Source organism: Crinia signifera, chromosome 4 (assembly GCF_055691185.1).
Source record: "Crinia signifera chromosome 4, ASM5569118v1, whole genome shotgun sequence".
Taxonomy (NCBI): Eukaryota; Metazoa; Chordata; class Amphibia; order Anura; family Myobatrachidae; genus Crinia; species Crinia signifera.
Window position 1 is genome coordinate 156,546,945 of NC_139220.1, and position 20,283 is coordinate 156,567,227.

Sequence of the window (20,283 nt, forward strand, 5' to 3'; positions counted from 1 at the left end):
GCGATTTTTTACCCCCGACATTGGCATCGCGGGCGCCGTTCTAGGTAAAGAGTACCAAATGAGGAAACCAAAATATTGCAGTGACTCTCAACAGGAACGTCTACATTGGAACGCCTTTAACAGTTGCAATCTATTTATCAGAACCTAGTTTAAAAGGCAACACACATCTACATATAATTTCCCTGACCGACCCATAGCAATATAGCCTCAACTCAGGATCAGTGTACATTCCATAGCTGTCCCTGTACAGCAACACATTTTCTTCGTTTTCCTTTGTCATAGTTCGTTTTGGCAGAACATTTTCTATTTGCATAAATAAAGGTGAGCTAAAAAGCTTATGTGCAAATCTTACAAACTTCCGCAGATCTGAGCAATACTAAGCTTTTGAATTGCTTTTCTACTTCTCATGTCTTTTAAATGGTTTTCTATGGCAGGGACATTTTTCTTGATTAGTCACAGCTAATTAGTGTTCTGGCTTAGACAAGTAATCAGAAATGTCAGAGCTGTAAGGCTACATCTCCCTAATCCTTTGATAATAATTTAACCTCCTGGGAGGGCCTCAAGCTGTGGTAAATAGTGGCTGACAATAAGGCAAAATTAGGTGGGCAGTAGACCATTACGATAGAAAAATAAGAAGTACTACCAAAACCTGCTGAGCACCAACAGGCTACTTGCTATCCTGCCAGATGAGGTGCCTGTTTAAGCCTGTATAGTTAATTAGCAGATTCTACCAGACCTGCCACACATGGCCAGGTGCACCATGCAAAGATGTGTATTTCTGGGTCCGCGCCAAGTGATAATTCTGTGCATAGATCACATTTCAAGGCTCTCATTCAGAAGTGCACATAATTCTTTTCCATTATTCCATGTTATCAAAGAACAGAGACACTGAATATTCTGCAATATATTGACTTGTTGAATTCCTTTATGGTAATTAGGCACGCTAACAACAGATTTCATGGCCCTCAATTAGCCAACAAATATAAACAAGACTAGGCCTTTAGGTGTCCCACCAACAGTCAAAACACAGGACAAATCTTGGCACATGACTTTAGTAAATAAATTATTCTTTTAGAACTTAAAAAATGACCTAATCACAATGTGATCTACAGTGATGGTACTACAATAAGAGCAGGAACAATGTCTACTATGTTGTGGAATGGATATGTTCATACATTCCAACTTTTTTGCTGAGAGGATTGGGACAGGTTGCCTGTCTGTGTCTGAATGGTGGCATGACCACATTCCTGAGAGGTGATGGGGGAGTGGTGGCTAGCACTGGCTGCACCTTATCCCCACTGCCTTCTCTCCAACCACGCTTTGTTTCACTGCCATGCACTTCAGTGGCTGGTGCAAGCAGCAAACAAAACATATCTTCCCAACTGCAAAGCCATTTAGAACGTTACATTCCTGGTTGGAGAAATGGAGAATACATACAGGAGGCTTGCTGGTAGGTTGCTGGCGGTCAGAAGACCGACAGCGGCATCCCCATGATGAGAATCCCAACAGAGTTGCAGGAAGTATACCTATATTCTCCCTGTGCCCATCTATCCCTCCCTACCCGATGCCTAAACATAACCCATCTACCTCACAGCCTAAACCTCCCTCCTTCCTGCCTAACCCTCCACAAGTGAGATTTGTGAAATTATCATCAAATGATGATGTCATGATGTTCTCTCCATGCCCCAGTACATATAGCTTGGTCTTCTCTATCAGGATTGTCCAGCGGGAAGCATTCAAAAGTTGCTAACTATACCTGTTTGAGGTTCCCAAAATCTTATGTTCTTATTATTATATGATTTTGCACTACATACTTGACTATTTCTTGTTCTGAAACATTCTGTAAAAAATATTTTCTTTTGGCACGTTTCTTATTGAGTCAAATTTTATGTAGTTGGAATTGCATTGCCTCAATTCATTGGGGGTAAAAAGACAAAACTGATAATTAGTTCAAATAAATGACCTACAAAATAATTATTGCAAGTTGTAGGTAATTTTTTTGTAACAAATGCGACTTATTTTTAGAAGAAAACTTGGCAAAAATAGGAAAATCTTAAAACTATGATCCTGACATTAGTTTTTTCTCCCACAGTTGGCACCATTCCATATATATAATTCTGCATGCATCCTAATAAATGTAACGTGTTTAGGAATTTTAAATAAATTTAATACGCATACAAAAGAATATGAAGGGCATATCAGGTATAATATTATCTCTCTTGAGATCGGGGGTATTTTTGTCCCAAGAATTCGGCAAATTTTCAAAGCTGCTGAGTTGGCTGGATTCGTATTTTCCGAAAGTGAATTCATTCCTATTTGGCTGACGAGTATACCTACAGCCGAACATGAAGCATTGCATGGATCAGTCAGATCCATGCGATGCTTCTGTGTGTAAAAGTAAAGAAAGGCATCTCGTGTATAATATCTCTCTCGGGATCAGGGGAGTTGTGAACCCACGAATTCAGCAAATTTTCAAAGCTGCCGAGCTCTCTGGGTACGTATATTATGATGGTGAAGTCATTCCTATTTGTCTGCTGAGTTTACTGGCAGCCAATTGATCACATTCCTCTAACCTCATAACCAATGAGAGCATCCACACTTAATAAAAGGATATTCCCTGTAAAACAATAGGAATGGACAAGTTAGTCCATGAAGTTGGAAAGGCACATAATGAATATTTTGATTTCTCTCCTCCTAGCCCGGGTTAGATTAAGTTCAAAAGGGCACAAAGACTTGGCACTTTTACTCCCTGGATAACACAAAGAAGTCAGATTCATACCAATTCATATGTACAGTATATGCAGGTTTTGTAGAGGTGGAACTAGCCGTCCAGTCCAAGTAAGGGTCATTTGAGCCAGTTATTTCCGCACAAATCTGCTGAAAGCATACAATCTTAATGGCTATTTTAATTAGCTCATCCACATTCTTTGGAATGTCTTTGATTAAAGAAATCAGAAAGACCCCTGCAGAAAATTAAAGAATTGGGCAACAATATTTCAGGAGGCTTTAGTCACCCACCTGCGGAACCATTTGGTTTTCTTAAAAGTAAACTATGGTAGTTTTTTAGTGATTCTTTGGTTTCATCAAAAAAAATGCTATTAGTACTGTATCTATGAAATCTTGGAAATTTCCAAGCAAAGGATCTAGCTTTATGAGAGCCAATACCCAGGTGAGTGTTTTACCTATGAGTAAAGAGACTCAGATTAATTTCCATTATGCCAATGAGATAAAAGTTTTGCATGGAAACTGCATGGAAGTGCTAGAAACCCTTTGGAAAACATTTGGTCCCCAGAAAATGTATCCAGTAAAGATTTTGGAGATTATGGATTAATTCTGCCATTGGTAGTTTTCTATTCTAGTAGTATCCATACTGACTTCTATGTGTTTTAGGGACTAGCCACATGTTGATTTTAAAGGGTTCTTCACAGTGGAGGGTGGAGTTCCCAGTACCCATATAACATGTAAATGTAAGGAGACAAATAATTAGGTCTACAGAACATGGCAGGAGGTATCAGATGAATGTAGACATTTCTGTATGGCAATTGGCAATAGAAATACAAATAACTTAAAACAGACAAGAAGCTTGCATATAACCTGAAAATCCATACAGGGAGCTTGTTGTTTCTGATCAGATAGAGTTTAATGTAAAATCAAGCTGAACAGAAACAGTAGTGGGTATGTCAACAAAGGTTTTAAAAAGAAGGGGAGACCACAAAGGACTGGTGATTACTCTATTCCTGTCACTACCTACATCAGTATACTGTAGAATAGATTATAGCGTGCACCATTGTGGCCTCCATCTGCAGAACCACAAGTGTGCAACAGAAAAACATTTTAAACAACAGTTTGAAATACTGTAATTTTGAAGGCTGTGTCACAGTACTTTTAAAGGTCTTATATATTATAATGCTCTAAGTGAGAATCCAGGGATATGTCAGGGGAAAGAAAACATACATAATGCACACTGGGGCTGATTATGATTCTCAAGCAATATAGCTGTAGTGGAGGACTGCTATGGTAGCCTGTATTACTGGTTTATGCTAATGCAGGTATATGTTTAAGTAATGTGGGAGATTGTGTACAAGCCAATTTTTTTTCCAAATATGGATTTATGCAGGCCACAACAATCATCATTAATAGCTTCACGAAACACAAGCCCAATACGTAGGTGCAAGAGAGTCACAGGAAAATAAGCTTCCCTAACCTGTACACATGAATTACACAGAGCTTTTGATCAATGCCAAAGCAAACACACACACAAGTCATTGCTGTTCTGTGATATCACTCCGCTACCTTCCAGTTCACACCCTAAAACACCCTACTTCACGGAAAGACCAAGGCCCTTATTCTGATCGGTGCGGACTTTTCCGCATTCTTTCGGATGGCGTTTTTTAGCCGTCTGCGCATGCGTGGAGAACGCGACGCGCATGTGCCACGCATGGTCTCCGTACTTGTTCTCACTAATCCCGTACAGAACTGTGCACCGCATACATTCGGCCAATAGGGGTGTGTTATGGGCGTCATGCGGAATGACACAGGGGCGTAGTTTCAAAGTGGGCTAAACTGGGCGGAAACATGGGCGGACACGGGGGAGTACACATATATTGGTAGGCGTGCATTCGGACAGCACGCCGAATGCACGCGAACAAAAAGGGAAGAAATGTGCGGTGTCCAAAAGGTTACTCTTGCTTTGCGGACACCACTCGGTCATGCGCTAGGCAATCGGAACGCCTAATCAGGACGGACGCACCTCAACCAATGTCACCTGAACCCAATACAATCACATACTTTACCCATTACTTGTTAATTACACGCTTCTCACTGCTACAATTGGAAGCATTGCAGCTTAAAGGGAACATTACATGCTGCACTTGTCACACACTTTAACATTGCAAATAATGCACACAACTTAATAATATTAATACTAATACACATGCCACTTCTGCATGTCTAAATTAATACAGACATTTGTGGGGCCAAAATAACATTTATTAAACAAACTTAGGCAAAAAATGAAAATACATAACAAAACAAATGGTACCATACCAGGACCAAATAAAATAATAAAGAATAAATAGCCACAGCAGAATCATTGGGAACACATCAGGTGGCTTCACAACAAAAGTACAGCACCAACACTTCAAGTACAGCACACTGAAACAGGGCAACAGAGGAACCAAACATGACATTTGAACCGCGGGCAAAAGTGGTGACCCTGGGCACGGATTTGGACACAGGATGCTGACACACACAGCTCAATGGAAGATTTGGTAAGACATAACGGTGGAGATTAATGGGGACACAAGTTCATTTGCGAGCACGTTTGGCCCTGGCAGGCTCCTTGCCACGTGCAGCAGCTCTTGTGCCTCGTCCACGGCCAGAGGCTGATGGTGGCTCATGTGGAGCGCATGCTGGTGAGGGGGTGGATCTTCTTCCCCCTCTGGCAGCAGGGAGTGATGAGGATGGTAATGCACCCGAAGCGGGTGACATTAGGGCCCTATTGCTGTTAACTAGCTCCACCATAAGTTCATTATGGCGGAGGAGGAGGTCGTTTTGCCGCAGGGCTTGATCAGCCAGCACCTGCAGGCTACCAGCAATAGCTTGTTGGCTGCCAGCCATAGCTTGCTGGCTGGCAGTCATAGCCTGCAGGCTCTCAGCAATACTCTGCTGGCTGGTGGTCAAACCCTGCAGCACCTCCTCGGCCCTACGCACCCGCTCGAATGCCGACTCTCCCTGCTGCACAATACTATCCAGCACACGGCCCCACATGGACAATTCAGCCGCAGACAATCCCGCCGGCTGCTGCACGGGCCTGCTACTGGGGCCAGGTGGCACAGACTCCACAACCTCCTCAAGAGAATCTTGACCAAGCGGTGGCGATGCTGTTGAACAAGAAAATTGAAATTACCACACATTCCATGCAAAATGTTAAACATCTACTTATGGCCTTGCAAATAATTACCTTCTAGAGTAGAAGCCATCACTTCCGCTGGGGACTCGCTGTCTATAGTGCTCACCCCCCGGACCTCCTCCACTGCTATACAGCACTGGGCCATCTCTTCCAGGGGGGTGAGCTTCAGCTTGGATGGCATGGGGCCAGCCCCAGAGGTCTGGCTGTGTTGCCACCGGTCGGTCAATTTCTTCTTGAGGTTGCCTTTGAAGTCGTGCCACCTGCAATCAAAGTGTATATATTAATACATGTAACTCCTCATGTTTGCTGTAGCACCCATTGCAATCTGAAACATAATACAACATGTGGCTACTGACACCAAACTTACATTATATTCTTTTTTCAAACCAATCCTAAGAAGATACAAAAACAGTCACCCTCCAATAACTATCAATTCAATGTCATGGCCTACATGTCTGTGCGTCCAAGCAACGTGAACACCCATTGCCCAACTAGATCTAATATTGAATGTAAACATTACTGGACTTGTACTACTCTAATGTAACACACATGTACTTGCCTCTTCTTAACATGCTCTGCCTGTCGAACTTGTGGAGCCACTGCATTAATCTCCGCCGTTATCTCCTCCCAGATCTTCCATCTCCTTGTGTGTGTCAACTTCACCGCTGGACACTCAATTAAATCACGTGCCCGGGTCACCAGGATGTCAAGCTCCCGCGGTTCATATGCCATGTTTCTTGTTGTGGGTTCCCGTGTTGCCCCACTGCGGCCACGGGCACTGGCACGGGCACTGCCACTGCCACGGCCACGCCCACCGGTTGCTGTACCTGAAGTGCTGGGCTGGCTACTCTGTTGGGAAGCCACCTGCTGTGTTCCCAATGATTCTGCTGAGGATGGCCCAGCTGCTGATTGGCCTGCTGTTGATGGGCCAGCTCGGTCCTCTGGGTTGAGGGGTACATAGGTGGTGTTGGCCTCCATGCGGGCCAACAGATTCTGCACCACCTGCTCTTCCTCTGAGTCTGACCCTGCCATGTTTGCAACAAGTGTTTGCCTTTCTAGGACCACTTTAAATACTATTTCTGTAATTGGCGTTAATCAGCTGCAAGCTGCGTTCCGTACGGCCGCGTCCCGTACGCCAGCGTCAACCGTGCGGCGCATACGGGCCGCCCCTTGGTGTGGAAAAATATTCCCAAAAAACCTGGCAAACTCAGTAAGTCTGATTTATTTGCTAAATGCAGATTCCAACACCAATGACCAAATACAACTGAGGTCAGACATGACATGTATATTTGAATGTACTTCTGTACTCTGCACTTGTTTGCTATGTAGTACAACTGGCACTACCCATTCCATATGTCAATCCAGTCCACCACTTAGCCACAAGTAATCAGTGCTAGCATCCAAATCACATGTGAAAGCACTCCAAATTCAGGCTGTATGCTAGCTACTTTTCATTCCACCTCTGTATTAGGGGCCAGTAGAAGGTAAGTGTACAAATGGCAGCATGGGCAAATTTTTGGAAAAGGTCTGCCACTATTTGATATGTTTCTGTTGCATAGCTTTCATTATAAAATACCTGTTTACTACCTTGTTGAGTTAGGTGTTAGTGTCTAGTGATGCAGACTATTTCACCTGGTGCTTATACCCATGTTTGGGGAATGTTATAGATTATATATAATGTGTTTACATCTTAGTTTAGATTGTGTGTTTAGGATGGGGGTGCGATGCAATGGGTTAGCTGTATGTTCGGGCGCATACACGCTGTTAGTGTAAAAATGAACAATAAAGTTAATACCAAATATCACTCTAACCAACCAATGACAGCACATGATAGTTTGATTAGTGCCACTCCTAAAATGGCTTCCTACCAGCGTGCAGAACCCTTCTCCACTGCGGAGCTACTGGCGCTGGTAGGAGTGATGGAGAGGAGACTGGGGCAGGCAGGCCCCTTCATAACTAATAGGGACAAGCGCCGGGCATATGTTGCGGCCCGGCGCCGCATATTCGCCCGCACACATGTGCGGAGGACCATCGCCCAACTGGAGAGGCGATGGTCCGACCTGCGGAGGCGGGAGCCGGAGCGTCTGCAGGCTCTGAGGCGGCGTCTGCAACGCTGTAAGTATTTTGGGCAAATACATATAATTGACAGAGGGCAGGATTCGGTCTGGTTCACAATTTTTAAAATGGAGAGTAACAAACAGGCAGCCAATCAGCTCCTACCTGGCCTTTTACAACTACAGTCTGTGACATGACAGGAAGGATCTGATTGGCTGCGTGTTTATCACTCTACATTGTATCACTTTTGAAGGCTAGTGCATCTAGCCCATTGAGTGTTTCCATTTTAACATTTCTAAATATTAATATTACATGATGTCAATTGGGAGTTTATGACATAGAAAAGCCATATACTATATGTGTGATATATAACACATATATATTGTGGTTATGAGATGTACTTGTTAGAGTTATTTCAATGTGAAATGACACTCACCCATTTTGTATGTTTAACCCACAGCACGGGAGAGAGCAAGACAGGCCCGTCAGGAGGCCCAGGAGGTGGCCAGTGCGGAGGCCACAGAGGAGGTGGCCAGTGCGGAGGCCACAGAGGAGGTGGCCAATGAGGAGATGGCCATTGAGGAGGCCAGACAAGCGGGGGCCATTGACGACGCGTCACAGGACCTGAGCTATGTCACAGAGGAGGACACAGAGGAGGCACAGGAGGTCGGGCAGGAGGTGGAAGTGGAGGAGGAGGAGGTGCCCCTACCCCTGGAGGATGTTCCACCACCTCCCAATGTGGAGGAGGATGACCTGGTCGAGCTGCCTGCCAGGGGTAAGTAGACATAATGCTTCATTAGTGAGTTAGGTACAGGTTGTTATGTCGCACAGCTGATTCAATTTTCCTATAATATAGTAAAGAGTAGTCCCAAAAAATGGAAAACAACAGACACACTTTGGTGTTATAGGCCCATGCTGCTAACGTGCAATCTGGATGCTTATGTAGGTGATGAGTGTTAATTTATGGATGCTCTTTGTATAGAAGCAACAAAAACACTTCTATGGAATATGGGCAGGCCTGATTTATACTGGAGTCCCATGTGGACAGTTTGCATGGGCCCCCCTCTAGACAGTGTGCCTGTGTTGTTGTCATGTATTTTTGTAAGGTATTATGTATGATGGATTGAGCTTAGAAATTGATAGTTGGATGGAAGCGGATTAGTTCTGCCCTTTCACCTATGTGTCAAATGTGACAAGGAATCATGAAGTAATGGGCAGAGGAAGTAGCCGAGCATTTTCCTGTGGTATCTATTCTATCTATTCTATCTATTCTATCTAGCTATCTATCTAGCTATCATGCAGTTTAGCTATTAAGCAGTAACATGCAGGTATATATGTATGGGTCAATGTGGCATGTTGTAGCGGGTGTATGTTTTGAGTTGAGTGAGGAGTCTTTGGCCAGGACAAGTGTAAGTGATCCTCAAGTGTGGTTGTGTTTCTGATATAGAGATTGTGAAATGTATATGTCACACAAGTGTGTGGGTGTGGTGGCAGCATCATGATCATATATTTCATGACATAACATACAAGAGTGGATAAGGTTTTTTTTGTATGTATGATTTTGCATGGTGTGTAGGTCATGGATCTTCAACCTTTGGCCCTCCAGATGTTGTGAAACTACATGTTCCAACATGCATTGCCACATTTTTTCCTATAAGAGCATGCAAAAAAACCTCAGGGCATGCTGGGACATGTAGTTCCACAACATCTGGAGGGCCACAGGTTGAAGACTTAGGATTGACTGTACAAGGTGTACGTGAGTAGCATAAATAATGTTGTACCCCCTTTCTCATGCACACAGATTATCAGGAGCCACCCCAGGGAGTCAGAGGGGCTCTCATGAGCCTACGAGAGGACCTGAGGCGGATGACGGCTCATGTGGAGGACCTCTGTGTCCTGCTGTTGGACGAGTGATGGCGGTCCATTTTTTGTTTTTGTTCAAATAAAATTTTGCACTTGTTTAAGAAGTTGTCTGTGTGGTATTTTAGTCTTTAACATTCAAAGTATAAAAAGCATTTAACACACAAACATGTGCATGTTTAGATATGTACACAGCAAAAGGGTAGATGACATTTTTATCCCCATAGGGAATGTTAGGGTTAATGTATAGTGCTTGTAAGTGTTTAAGGATCAATTAGCTAAATAACAGATGACCAGGAGCAACAATCTGTTCTCAAAGTGGTTTGCTAATTGCATAAGTGTGTCATGTGATCTATGTGGGAACTCTGATAACAGTAGTCTTGTTGTATGCGGATGTACACCGCATCTGTGCGTAGTGGCCGGTTCGCGTCCGTTCTGACGCGGGAAGGCCGTGCATACGCGGACAGACCGTGTAGAATCTGAGTGTTTCCCCCGCACACGCATGGTTTATATGTCGTCCGTACACACGCCCTGTTCTTACAGAGTGAGTCCGTCCGAATGCGGAGGACACGTGGGCGTTTCTACGGACGATGGCCGCACGCTGCCGCACAGCGATGCGTGCGGCCCGCACCGAAAGAATTCGGGAATATCCGCACCGATCAGAATAAGGCCCCAAGTTCTGTCTGATTCAGAGCAAGATGGATTTACACAAAGATACACAAAATCACTGTTTGCAACCCAGAATCAGCCCAGCTGCATTGTATTAATTACTTTTCCAGTGATCGCAGGGCCGGGTTAAGGTCTGTGGGGGCCCTGGACAACAAAAATTGTGGGGGCCCCCTCTCCTCACCCCTCTCCCCCCCTGGGGTGCTGGGACCGGCAGTTAGACAGATGGCCGCCTGCTCCTGACAGTGCCGCTGCGCGGTGCTGTGCTCGCTGGGCAGCGTGGTCTGTGCAGCGGGGTCCCTGCGGCTGATGGGCAGTGGCTGGGTCACTGCCACAGGTGGAAACTAGTTCCCATTCACCGCAGGGACCCTGCCGCTGACTGTCCAGCCACCGCAGGGACCTCCTGCCCACCCTGCCCAGACCCCGCTGCCTGCCACCCACTGCCGCCACCGCAGAATGGAGTGTGGGGGCCCGGGGGCGACCGCCCCTGTCGCCACGTGGTGGATCCACCACTGAGTGTTCTTATTGGTAATACCTACAATCCAGTATAGGTATTCCTTTCATTTTGGTTAGTATTTTCTATTTGATTCTTTCTTATCGGAAATTACCTTAGGTTATGTACTCACTAGAATTCAACAAGTTCATGCAGTGTATCAAGTGAACTTTCCTAGTTAGGTATTGTCATCTGCATAGGACAACCTTTTCTCTGCATATGACAGATACTGTACTGTATATAGCCATTACATGAAATTTAATTGTGTAATAACTGCCAATAATGAAAGTTTCATGGTTGTTTAATTGTTCTGTTATTCTTGAGATACACCCTGTATTATACAAATTATTATAATCCTATCAGGGCTAATCCAAAAATGAATTTTAATAGACATCATTATGTTTTTCATGCCTTAGTCCTGATTTAGTATAAGATGAGATACACAAGTATACTTCAGCATATGACACTGCTGTAATTAAACTATGCTTTGTAAAATATGCTGGATAGGTCATTAACATTGCATAATCATTTGAAGATTAAAATATCCAAAACTAAAAACAGTAAACCATATGCTGTTAATGCTTCCTAGATATCATACATCATATTGTAAGCTAGACCTTCTCCATAATGCCAGAGCAACAGCTCATCCAACCGTATCTGTACCTACAAGTCTGCGATGCATACACAGATCCCAGCCTTGCGTACAACTGCCTTACGAAGAATAGGTAAATTTGGTGGTGAGTGGTGCCCTCATTAACCACCTGGAGCTTTATACATCTTTGCACCATCAGAAAGCTTTCAAAATGTCAAAAGATTCTTCTTTCCACATGCTGGTAAAGAGCTCGGTCACTGCTAGTTAGAGGTGGCAATCCGCAATGTATTACCTGGTATACTCGGCCAGCTCACCACAGCCAACATCATGCATTTCACTTCTTCAGGGTCTGTTAGGAAACACATACAGTTTGGGCATTTGTATAGACATATAAAATACTGGCACTGGGTCAGGCTCCCTTCCACAAGGGTTAACATATACAAAGAGGAAGCTTAAACTACTGTTTAAAGCAGCGGTTCTCAAACTGTGGGTCCTGACCACCATAGCATGGGGTCATGACTCTATGCTGCTGATCGTGAGGCTAATGTGTCTGTGGATGGGGGACAGGGTGTAACTCATTAAGTAAACACCCACTGCTTCGCTCTTCCATCCCCCTATCACCTTCTTTGGTCCCCCTATTACCCGCTGCCTCTATGTCACAAAATCGGTCACTTTACTTCACTGACCACACATGTGGCGGCCATTCAGTAGTAACTTGCTGGGATCCTTTAATAATTTAATGTCTGATGAGGTCCTAGAGCAAAATAGTTTGAGCACCCCTGGCTTAAAGCTACCACTTAATCTGATATCTGCTTCGAATTTTTGCATAAATATTTATGCGCATCCACTGTGTGCGAGCGACCACGATGAATAGATTATTTGCCAGGCACTTGCACACAACAGTGTGGCTGGGGGGCGTGAGATGGCGGGCAGTGGAATCGCCCATCGTTTCATGGGCGATCCCATGAAAACAACCAGGTGTTCCCATGGCAATCGCCCGGTGTTGCGGGTGTGGCAGGCAGCTGACATCAGTGGATGTCAGCTGACCGCCCTGTCCTCCCACAGGGCACCCGCAGACCAGAAACACCATAGAGGTGTTAGTTTTCCTTTACTTTACAATTTAATGTAACAGAACAAAGGAAAACTACAATCAGTTGAACAGATCACAGAACAATTCCTAGTGTTCACCTAGAATATCTCTACCATTTTTCTTTCCCTACTTAACGTTGATATATTTAGAGAAGGGTAGCACCACCTTTGCTGAAAAGCTAAGAGTATCACATATATGACCAATACACAAAGAAAAGTGTGAAAAAACGAAATAATAAAAAGGAAACTGTATGTGATCTGTACAAAAGGAGCACTCTGTGCAGAATAAACAAACATTCCCTTTAAAACCCCAGGTGGCTCTGATCTGTGAGTGCTGAAGAAAGCATTCAAATGATTTCTCCCCACCTGCGAATGGATGATTATGTGAATCATCCATTTGCAGGCGTGCGGCCATTCGCGGAGGATCGCAGCCTTGCGAGTCAACCAGAATAAGGTCCTAAGTCCCACAAGGTGCCTTTACTATAACCCCTCTATCTTTTGTTACACTTTTGTCAACACCACGCATAAGGCACCCCACTCTCATAGTGAATGCCAGCGTATTATATCCATGCTGATATATTAATAATTATTGGCAAGGACTTCAATTCTGCTCTTCCCCAAACAGAAATGTTGTGAATGTGATAATGCTATATTTCATGGTATCAGATATTTGTTATGCAAGACAACATAATTGCGCCAACAAGGCATGGAGTGCTAGGCTGCCATAGCTTCCAGCTCCTGATGAAGGTGTGTGAACACGCCGAAACGCGTTGAGCCACTGCATCCTGCTCTAGCACTTTATTGGAGAGCCATCCATCTCACACCCAGTTCCAACCTAAAACCTTGGAATTCCAGAGGACACCATACCCGGACCAGTTTTGTTGTATCTACCACTTTGGATCCCCTGAAATCTGCAGCCAATACATTTGGTACCAGCCGTACCTTAAGGACTGCCTTTTCATTCCACCAACCGTGCGACATTTGGGAATCCACCACTGGGAAATCTCCGGGACTCTGAAAACCCACTCCCATTAAGGTCATCCATAATATATGGTAACTATACATACTGTTATTGATTTGGACCAAAAATATCCACTTTTTGCCCCAATATTGATTGCTAGCTGGAAATCATCCTTTTTTATCATCATTTTTTCACTTTGAGAATTCTCATATGTAATGTATCGTATATAATTTGTATTTCATTTCTTTTAATATTGGAATAAATTCAGTCAATACCCGAGCGCTGTATCATATCTCCATATTTCTTGTTCTTGCACTTTTGGGAGCCTTACACCCTCCCGATACTGCAGCTATAGTTACACTGGTGGTTCCTTTCTTTTTATGCCATAGCCAAGGCTGCTCAGATTATAAGTGATCAGTTCAAAGTGTTATTACAATATTTTCATCGAAGCTGGAGTTACACAGGAGTTATTAGTTACACTCATACATGGAATGACACAGCAACAGGGTTTGTTATTCGCACAGGACCCTCATTACGCTCGAGGAAAAAAGGATGGACCCCCTATGTAATATTTAATACTTGATATATTTCTTCAAGTCTTACTGTATGGGAGGTGTGCTACCACTGGACATAGATGAGATATATGCGAACAGAGGAAAGAAAAGATGTCAGTGTGGTGCACCTTAATGACTCTCACAAATAAAAGTTAACTTTTATTAACAGTTTAAAAAGTAGTGAAATATAAAAACACACAAGACAGAACAACATAAATGTGGTGTGTTAAAAAACGGTGGGCACACTTGATTTGTTGTATATATAAATGCGCTGTCGACAGGTATTCCCGTTGACACTCTTATATTAACTCTATCAATAGTTTCATGTGATGGTGTCACAATTCGGGTTGTGCTGGTACTGGGGGGTGCATGGAACTGTCTAGGGTCTGTTTAATCTAATATGTATATTCACACATTTCAGTTCCCCCTGTAATCAAACAGGTGGGGTACAGATGATTAAGTGTTGCAAATACAAGGAAAATGTGTGTTAACAGTGTGCTGTGACCTGTTTAATCACCAACACTGACTCATATAATTTAAATCTGATAAAGTATGGACATGTCAGCTGATTTTTACTGTACTGGTTAGTAATGCTAATACTCCCTAAGTAGGGAGATATTGGTGATTACAATCTGTACTTTGTAAATAGGCTGAAGTCCTTGTTGGAGCTTTGCATAATGTATCAATGTCTATGCATACAAATGTTCTGCTACTCCATACAAATAATTGCGTCAAGGCCTTGAAAAAGCTGAAGCGAAGCATGCACTGGCTAGCGGTGACGCTCACTCCTTCGCCATTTGTAGAAATGCATTTTGATCTGTACTTCATTCCACAGGAGTGCTGAGCTGGGGGCCTGCATGGGTACTGTGGGGTCTCTCTAGCCCATTAATAATTTACATGAGATATCCCAGTGCCGGGGGACACCAGTAGAGCTGACTACACCTAGCCACGAGTGGCTAGTCAGCTCATGGAGTCAGTGTTTGCTTTGTAACCTTGGATAATTACTATTCCACCAAAGCAACAGTATTTGCAGTTACACGGCTCCAATGCACTATAAAATACTGGGGATTCCAACAACATAGCAATAGTACTTGCTATTGTACAGCTCCTACGCAATATAGGAGACTGGGGATTCCAATTGGGCTTACCCGACCATATCGCTACTATCTAGCTAACACGGTTATGAAATATGCCAGGTAAATGCACTATGTGATTAAGAACTTTTTAATCAATGAATCCTAAGAATTGATAAGCCTGTGACCAATATCTATATAATCACTGGTCTTTGCGGACAGAGAGTCGTATACATATAAGACCGTGGGCTTCCAAACCAAGTGTCAATCACTAGTCGACATACATGTTGACAGACTTTGAGCTGTGCCCAATTTCACTGGCCTTTTTCCCCAGATATAGTGCTGGAGTGTAACATAACTCTCCAGTGTACTAAAAACCACACTGGTCTCATCTTTATACAGTGTTGCAATTATTTGTATGGAGTAGCAGAACATTTGTATGCATAGATATTGATACATTATGCAAAGCTCCAACAAGGACTTCAGCCTATTTACAAAGTACAGATTGTAATCACCAATATCTCCCTACTTAGGGAGTATTAGCATTACTGACCAGTACAGTAAAAATCAGCTGACATGTCCATACTTTATCAGATTTAAATTATATGAGTCAGTGTTGGTGATTAAACAGGTCACAGCACACTGTCAACACACATTTTCCTTGTATGTGCAACACTTAATCATCTGAACCCCACCTGTTTGATTACAGGGGGAACTGAAATGTGTGAATATACATATTAGATTAAAGAGACCCTAGACAGTTCCATGCACCCCCAGTAGCAGCACAACCCGAATTGTGACACCATCACATGAAACTATTGAGAGATTTAATATAAGAGTGTCAACGGGAACACCTGTCGACAGCGCATTTATATATACAACAAAACAAGTGTGCGGAAAGAGTGAGCCACCGTTTTTTAACACACCACATTTATGTTGTTCTGTCTTGTGTGTTTTTATATTTCGCTACTTTTTAAACTGTATTAATAAAAGTTAACTTTTATTCGTGAGAGTCATTAAGGTGCACCACACTGTGACATATCTTTTCTTTCCTCTGTTCGCACATACCTGGAATCACATTGTGTGAAGCCAGATGCAGTCTGTGAGACTGCTCTGGCTTCACTGTCAGTGGCAGTGACTTCTTATTGGAAGTCCAACCTGCCAGTCACTTAAGACAGTCCAATTGGGAGGTGTTCCCTCCCTCCGGGATACCTCTTTATGCGCAGCTGCGGGGCAGCCCCTAAAAATGGATTCTGCGCATGCGCAATCACACAGACGATACTGCGCATGCGCTGGGACCATCAATACAACTACTGAAGAGGTGCATTGATTGGTACAAGAAGACGGAGGTGGCAGCGGCGACCTGCGGACAACAGCAGCGGCGGCACCTGAAGGGGGCAACATCTCCCAATGCCCCTCTCCTCCAACAATGTAAGAGCCGCCACTGCATGGGAGTTAAACAGAAGGGAAACATAAGGATTACAATGGAGTCTAACCTGTCAGCCAACTCTTCCGCTATGGACTGCGTTCATCTAATTACTTACTCTGGATACCCTTCAGACTACATTATCCACCCAATGCGTCTGGACCACCCTGGTCCCTTAGCTACAAAAATCATCTGCTGCTCCCTGAAACATGTGAAATCTAATTCCATTACTTTCATATTGAACTTACCACTGTTTTAATACTGCCTTTTATGCCACTGTATTTTATATTTTCTTCCTGTTACCCGTTACTGTATGTTATACCTCTACTATGCACAGCCTGCCAGCAGCAACCTACACTGTGTTCCTCTGCAGATGGCTGCATGAATGGTTTCTCCATTGGCAGGTTGCGCTAGGTATTTATATGTTCATGTGTGGCAGGCAATCCTTGCCTTGAGGCGGGATGCATTAATATACATCACCGTCCCTCACCACCCAGCCACCGCGATGCTACCGCATATGTACTAACATATGTGGCTAGCATCGGGGTGCGGTGACGGAGACACCGGCGATACCTGTAATGTGGTGTGCGGGGGTCTCCGTCACATCCCGGCGGCTGTCAGTGTCCCTGGCATCACCTCCTGGCTGTGACATGCTGGGGGAGGAGGAGATTGATGGAGGATGGGAGGGGGGTCACGCGGGCAGCGATAGAAGCCCATAGGCTTCTATAGGGTATCGACACTGGGTGGTGATACCCTGCCCGGCAAAGATGGGGCAGACGGGTAATGGTGCATAGGAAAATTCTGTAAAAAAAACATTTTAACTTTAGTGCATCCCTCAGGGTGCACTGGTGGTGCAGATTTATGTGGTATCAGGCCTTTGGCACAGATGGTTAAATCAGAACAATTGAGGTACTGATTGGATCATCTGTCATCGGGCAGGGATGTTTCTGGGGCATGTGCTGCTGGTGCGCTTTGGGGACTGGAGTCTGGAAATATCTGATACAGACTATATATAATATTGCACAAGTGTGGCAATTTCCCCATATATTTATTGGGTCCGTGTATGGCTTATCTCCCAGTGTAACCTTTGTAGTGCACCCACAATGGCTGCCTCACCTGGTACTCTTGTGTCGGCGGCAACTGAGGTGGACCGGCGACAAGGAGCTCGATCAAAACGGAGCGAGCGAGCGTCTTGTGCGCACATGTCCCCTTCCGACGGCCAGTGGCAGATGGTGGAGGCTGGTGATTCAATCGCCAGCCCCAGCCTCAATGAGAGGGGCTCCATCTGTACCTTTCATTAGTGGCATAACAGTACTGTGGCCACTCTCCCTACCAACTGCTTTAAGTCCTGGCCATCCCTGCCATGCTCAGATCTTGCCTTCAGGCTTCCTTGTCTGCACCTCATGTTGCCTGCCTGTCTTCCCTCCCTCTAGACTGTAAGCTCTTTGGAGCAGGGTCCTCTTCCTTCTTGTTCTCACAGCCCTCTTCTTTCATTTCAATTACAGCTCTCTTACTACCATCTATACCCGCATCTCTTCTCACTTGTGGTCATTCAGCTCTACTACTAACAACTTGCCACTGGTGACATGCAGACATCTCCTCTGCCTCCCTACCTCAGCTGTATTGTGTACTAAGAATTGTACTGCTAATTGTTACCTGTGCTCTGTTTTTGTTCTTCAGTTACTGTTATGTTTAGTTTTGTGTACCCTGTACTATCCTCATATGTGCTATATGTACGGTGCTGCGTACCACTTGTGGCACCTTATAAATAAAAATGTAGTAATAATAAAAATAATAATGTATTGAACAAAAATGGTATATTCGTAAGTATGCAAAGTTGTAGGTATATTGCATTAGCCTTATTCAATTGCATAACGCGCACCTCTAAGACCATGCCCACACTGAACATGCAGCTCTTCAGTTCAGATTGCATATGATTCTGTATCACCCATAGTTGCTGACGCTTGGTTTACAGACAGCCAACTGGACTTACATTTGGAGGCTCAGAACTGCCCTATACATATCATGGGCCTAATTCAGACCCGCTAGCAAGGTGCACATTTTGCAGATGGACAAAGGAGGAAATGAGAAACCAGCAGATATTCTTGTATGAAGGACATACATGTCCCTACACATAGGAAACTGTGGTGAGTGCCAGACCGTAGTGACTGGCACTGACAATAGCACTCTGGAAACAATGGAGAACACTCAGTAGTGATCTGAGGAACTAGATAGTAGACGTATACGTTCCCTGGGTCAACAATATAAAGGTTGACAGTCACCAGGTGGACCACTAATGGTTGACAGTGACTAGGATGATACCTAAAAAATACATTGTCATGTGGATCCTTCGCAGTTAATTATAGACCCAGATTGGGGTAACATAGATGTGGTATGCAATGCCCCTGGATTGGGGTGGCTGGATGGATCTGAGGTAGCACACTATTACATTTTAACACACCGTAATCTCTTCACTAAAACCATTTCTTTATTTTAATTACAATCATTATTGTTGTATCATTTTTTGTATATAGCTCTGTCCCCCTATTACTTACATTTACTAACACTCATTTTTTTCACTGGAGTGCTGCTCTGGGCTTTTTGGCTTATACTGATTTTTTTGGGTGTGACACCCCGCACCTAGATGTATCAATAGAGACCCCCAATATACAAATAAGCCTTTACGAAAACATTTGAAGCTGTAAAACAATCTGCGTTAGCAGTGAGCAGTACATTTAGTGACATTCTTTACTTTTTTGGTGAATATATTTTGTAATAAATACACATATATATATATATATATATATATATATATATATATATATGACATTTTTATATTGGAAAGAAATTTCCTACAAGATAAAAACTCACAGTCCAAGAACACTACAGACTACAAATCTATATTTTGCTCCATTTCTATTTCATGTTCACACATTATTAAGACAGGAAACATTTGCTGATAGATTTACCGCATGTTCAAATCAAAGAACACGTTATTAATGTGGCTTTACTATCCTGTAAAAGTGCCAGCTGGATGGAGAAGTTATTTCTCTACCCCACAGGGCATCAATGCTTTCAAAAATAATTATTTTCACACATTCAAAATCAGCATATTAATACAAATTAAATTTGGTTGTGAAACGGATTGATAAATGAAGTAAAAGAAAGCATACCAACTATAATATATATATACATATATATATATACATACACACACACACACACACATGTAGCACCACCGCTCATCCAGCGGGGACCAGTGGCGAGGAGTCCTGTGGTAAGGGGACGAGCGCAAACCCTTCCGGCGACTGGTGGGGGCTGGCACGTGGCGAATCCACCGCTGGCCCCTGCAAAGATGAGCGGCACTATAACTGATATATATATATATACTACAAAAGATAGAAAGGGCGCCTAATAGTGCATTATCATTTTTAATATACTTTTAAAATCATGATAAAATCTCAGCAACATAAGTACAAGCTGCATAGCGCAGGTTTCATCAGCAGTGGGCTGATTACCACAAGATTTTATATCAATATCCACACTGACAAATATCTCGGCCCTGGCCTCCACAGTGCCTCACGGATCCCTCCGGTAGTTCTC

The 20,283-nt window shown here is 43.6% G+C and overlaps 1 protein-coding gene across 10 annotated transcripts in view; it reads right to left on the minus strand.

Annotated features, from left to right (window-relative positions):
• CADPS2 (calcium dependent secretion activator 2) overlaps window positions 1-20,283 on the minus strand; it is a 547,338-nt gene that overhangs the window by 43,478 nt on the left and 483,577 nt on the right. The window contains exon 29 of one of the 10 annotated variants that reach the window (XM_083182845.1): window positions 11,870-11,926. The exons of the other annotated variants lie outside the window; for them this stretch is intronic. Coding sequence (XP_083038971.1) covers window positions 11,912-11,926 — 15 coding nt within the window. The 3' untranslated portion in view covers window positions 11,870-11,911. The remainder of the gene's footprint in view (window positions 1-11,869; window positions 11,927-20,283) is intronic. 10 annotated transcript variants of the gene reach the window in all.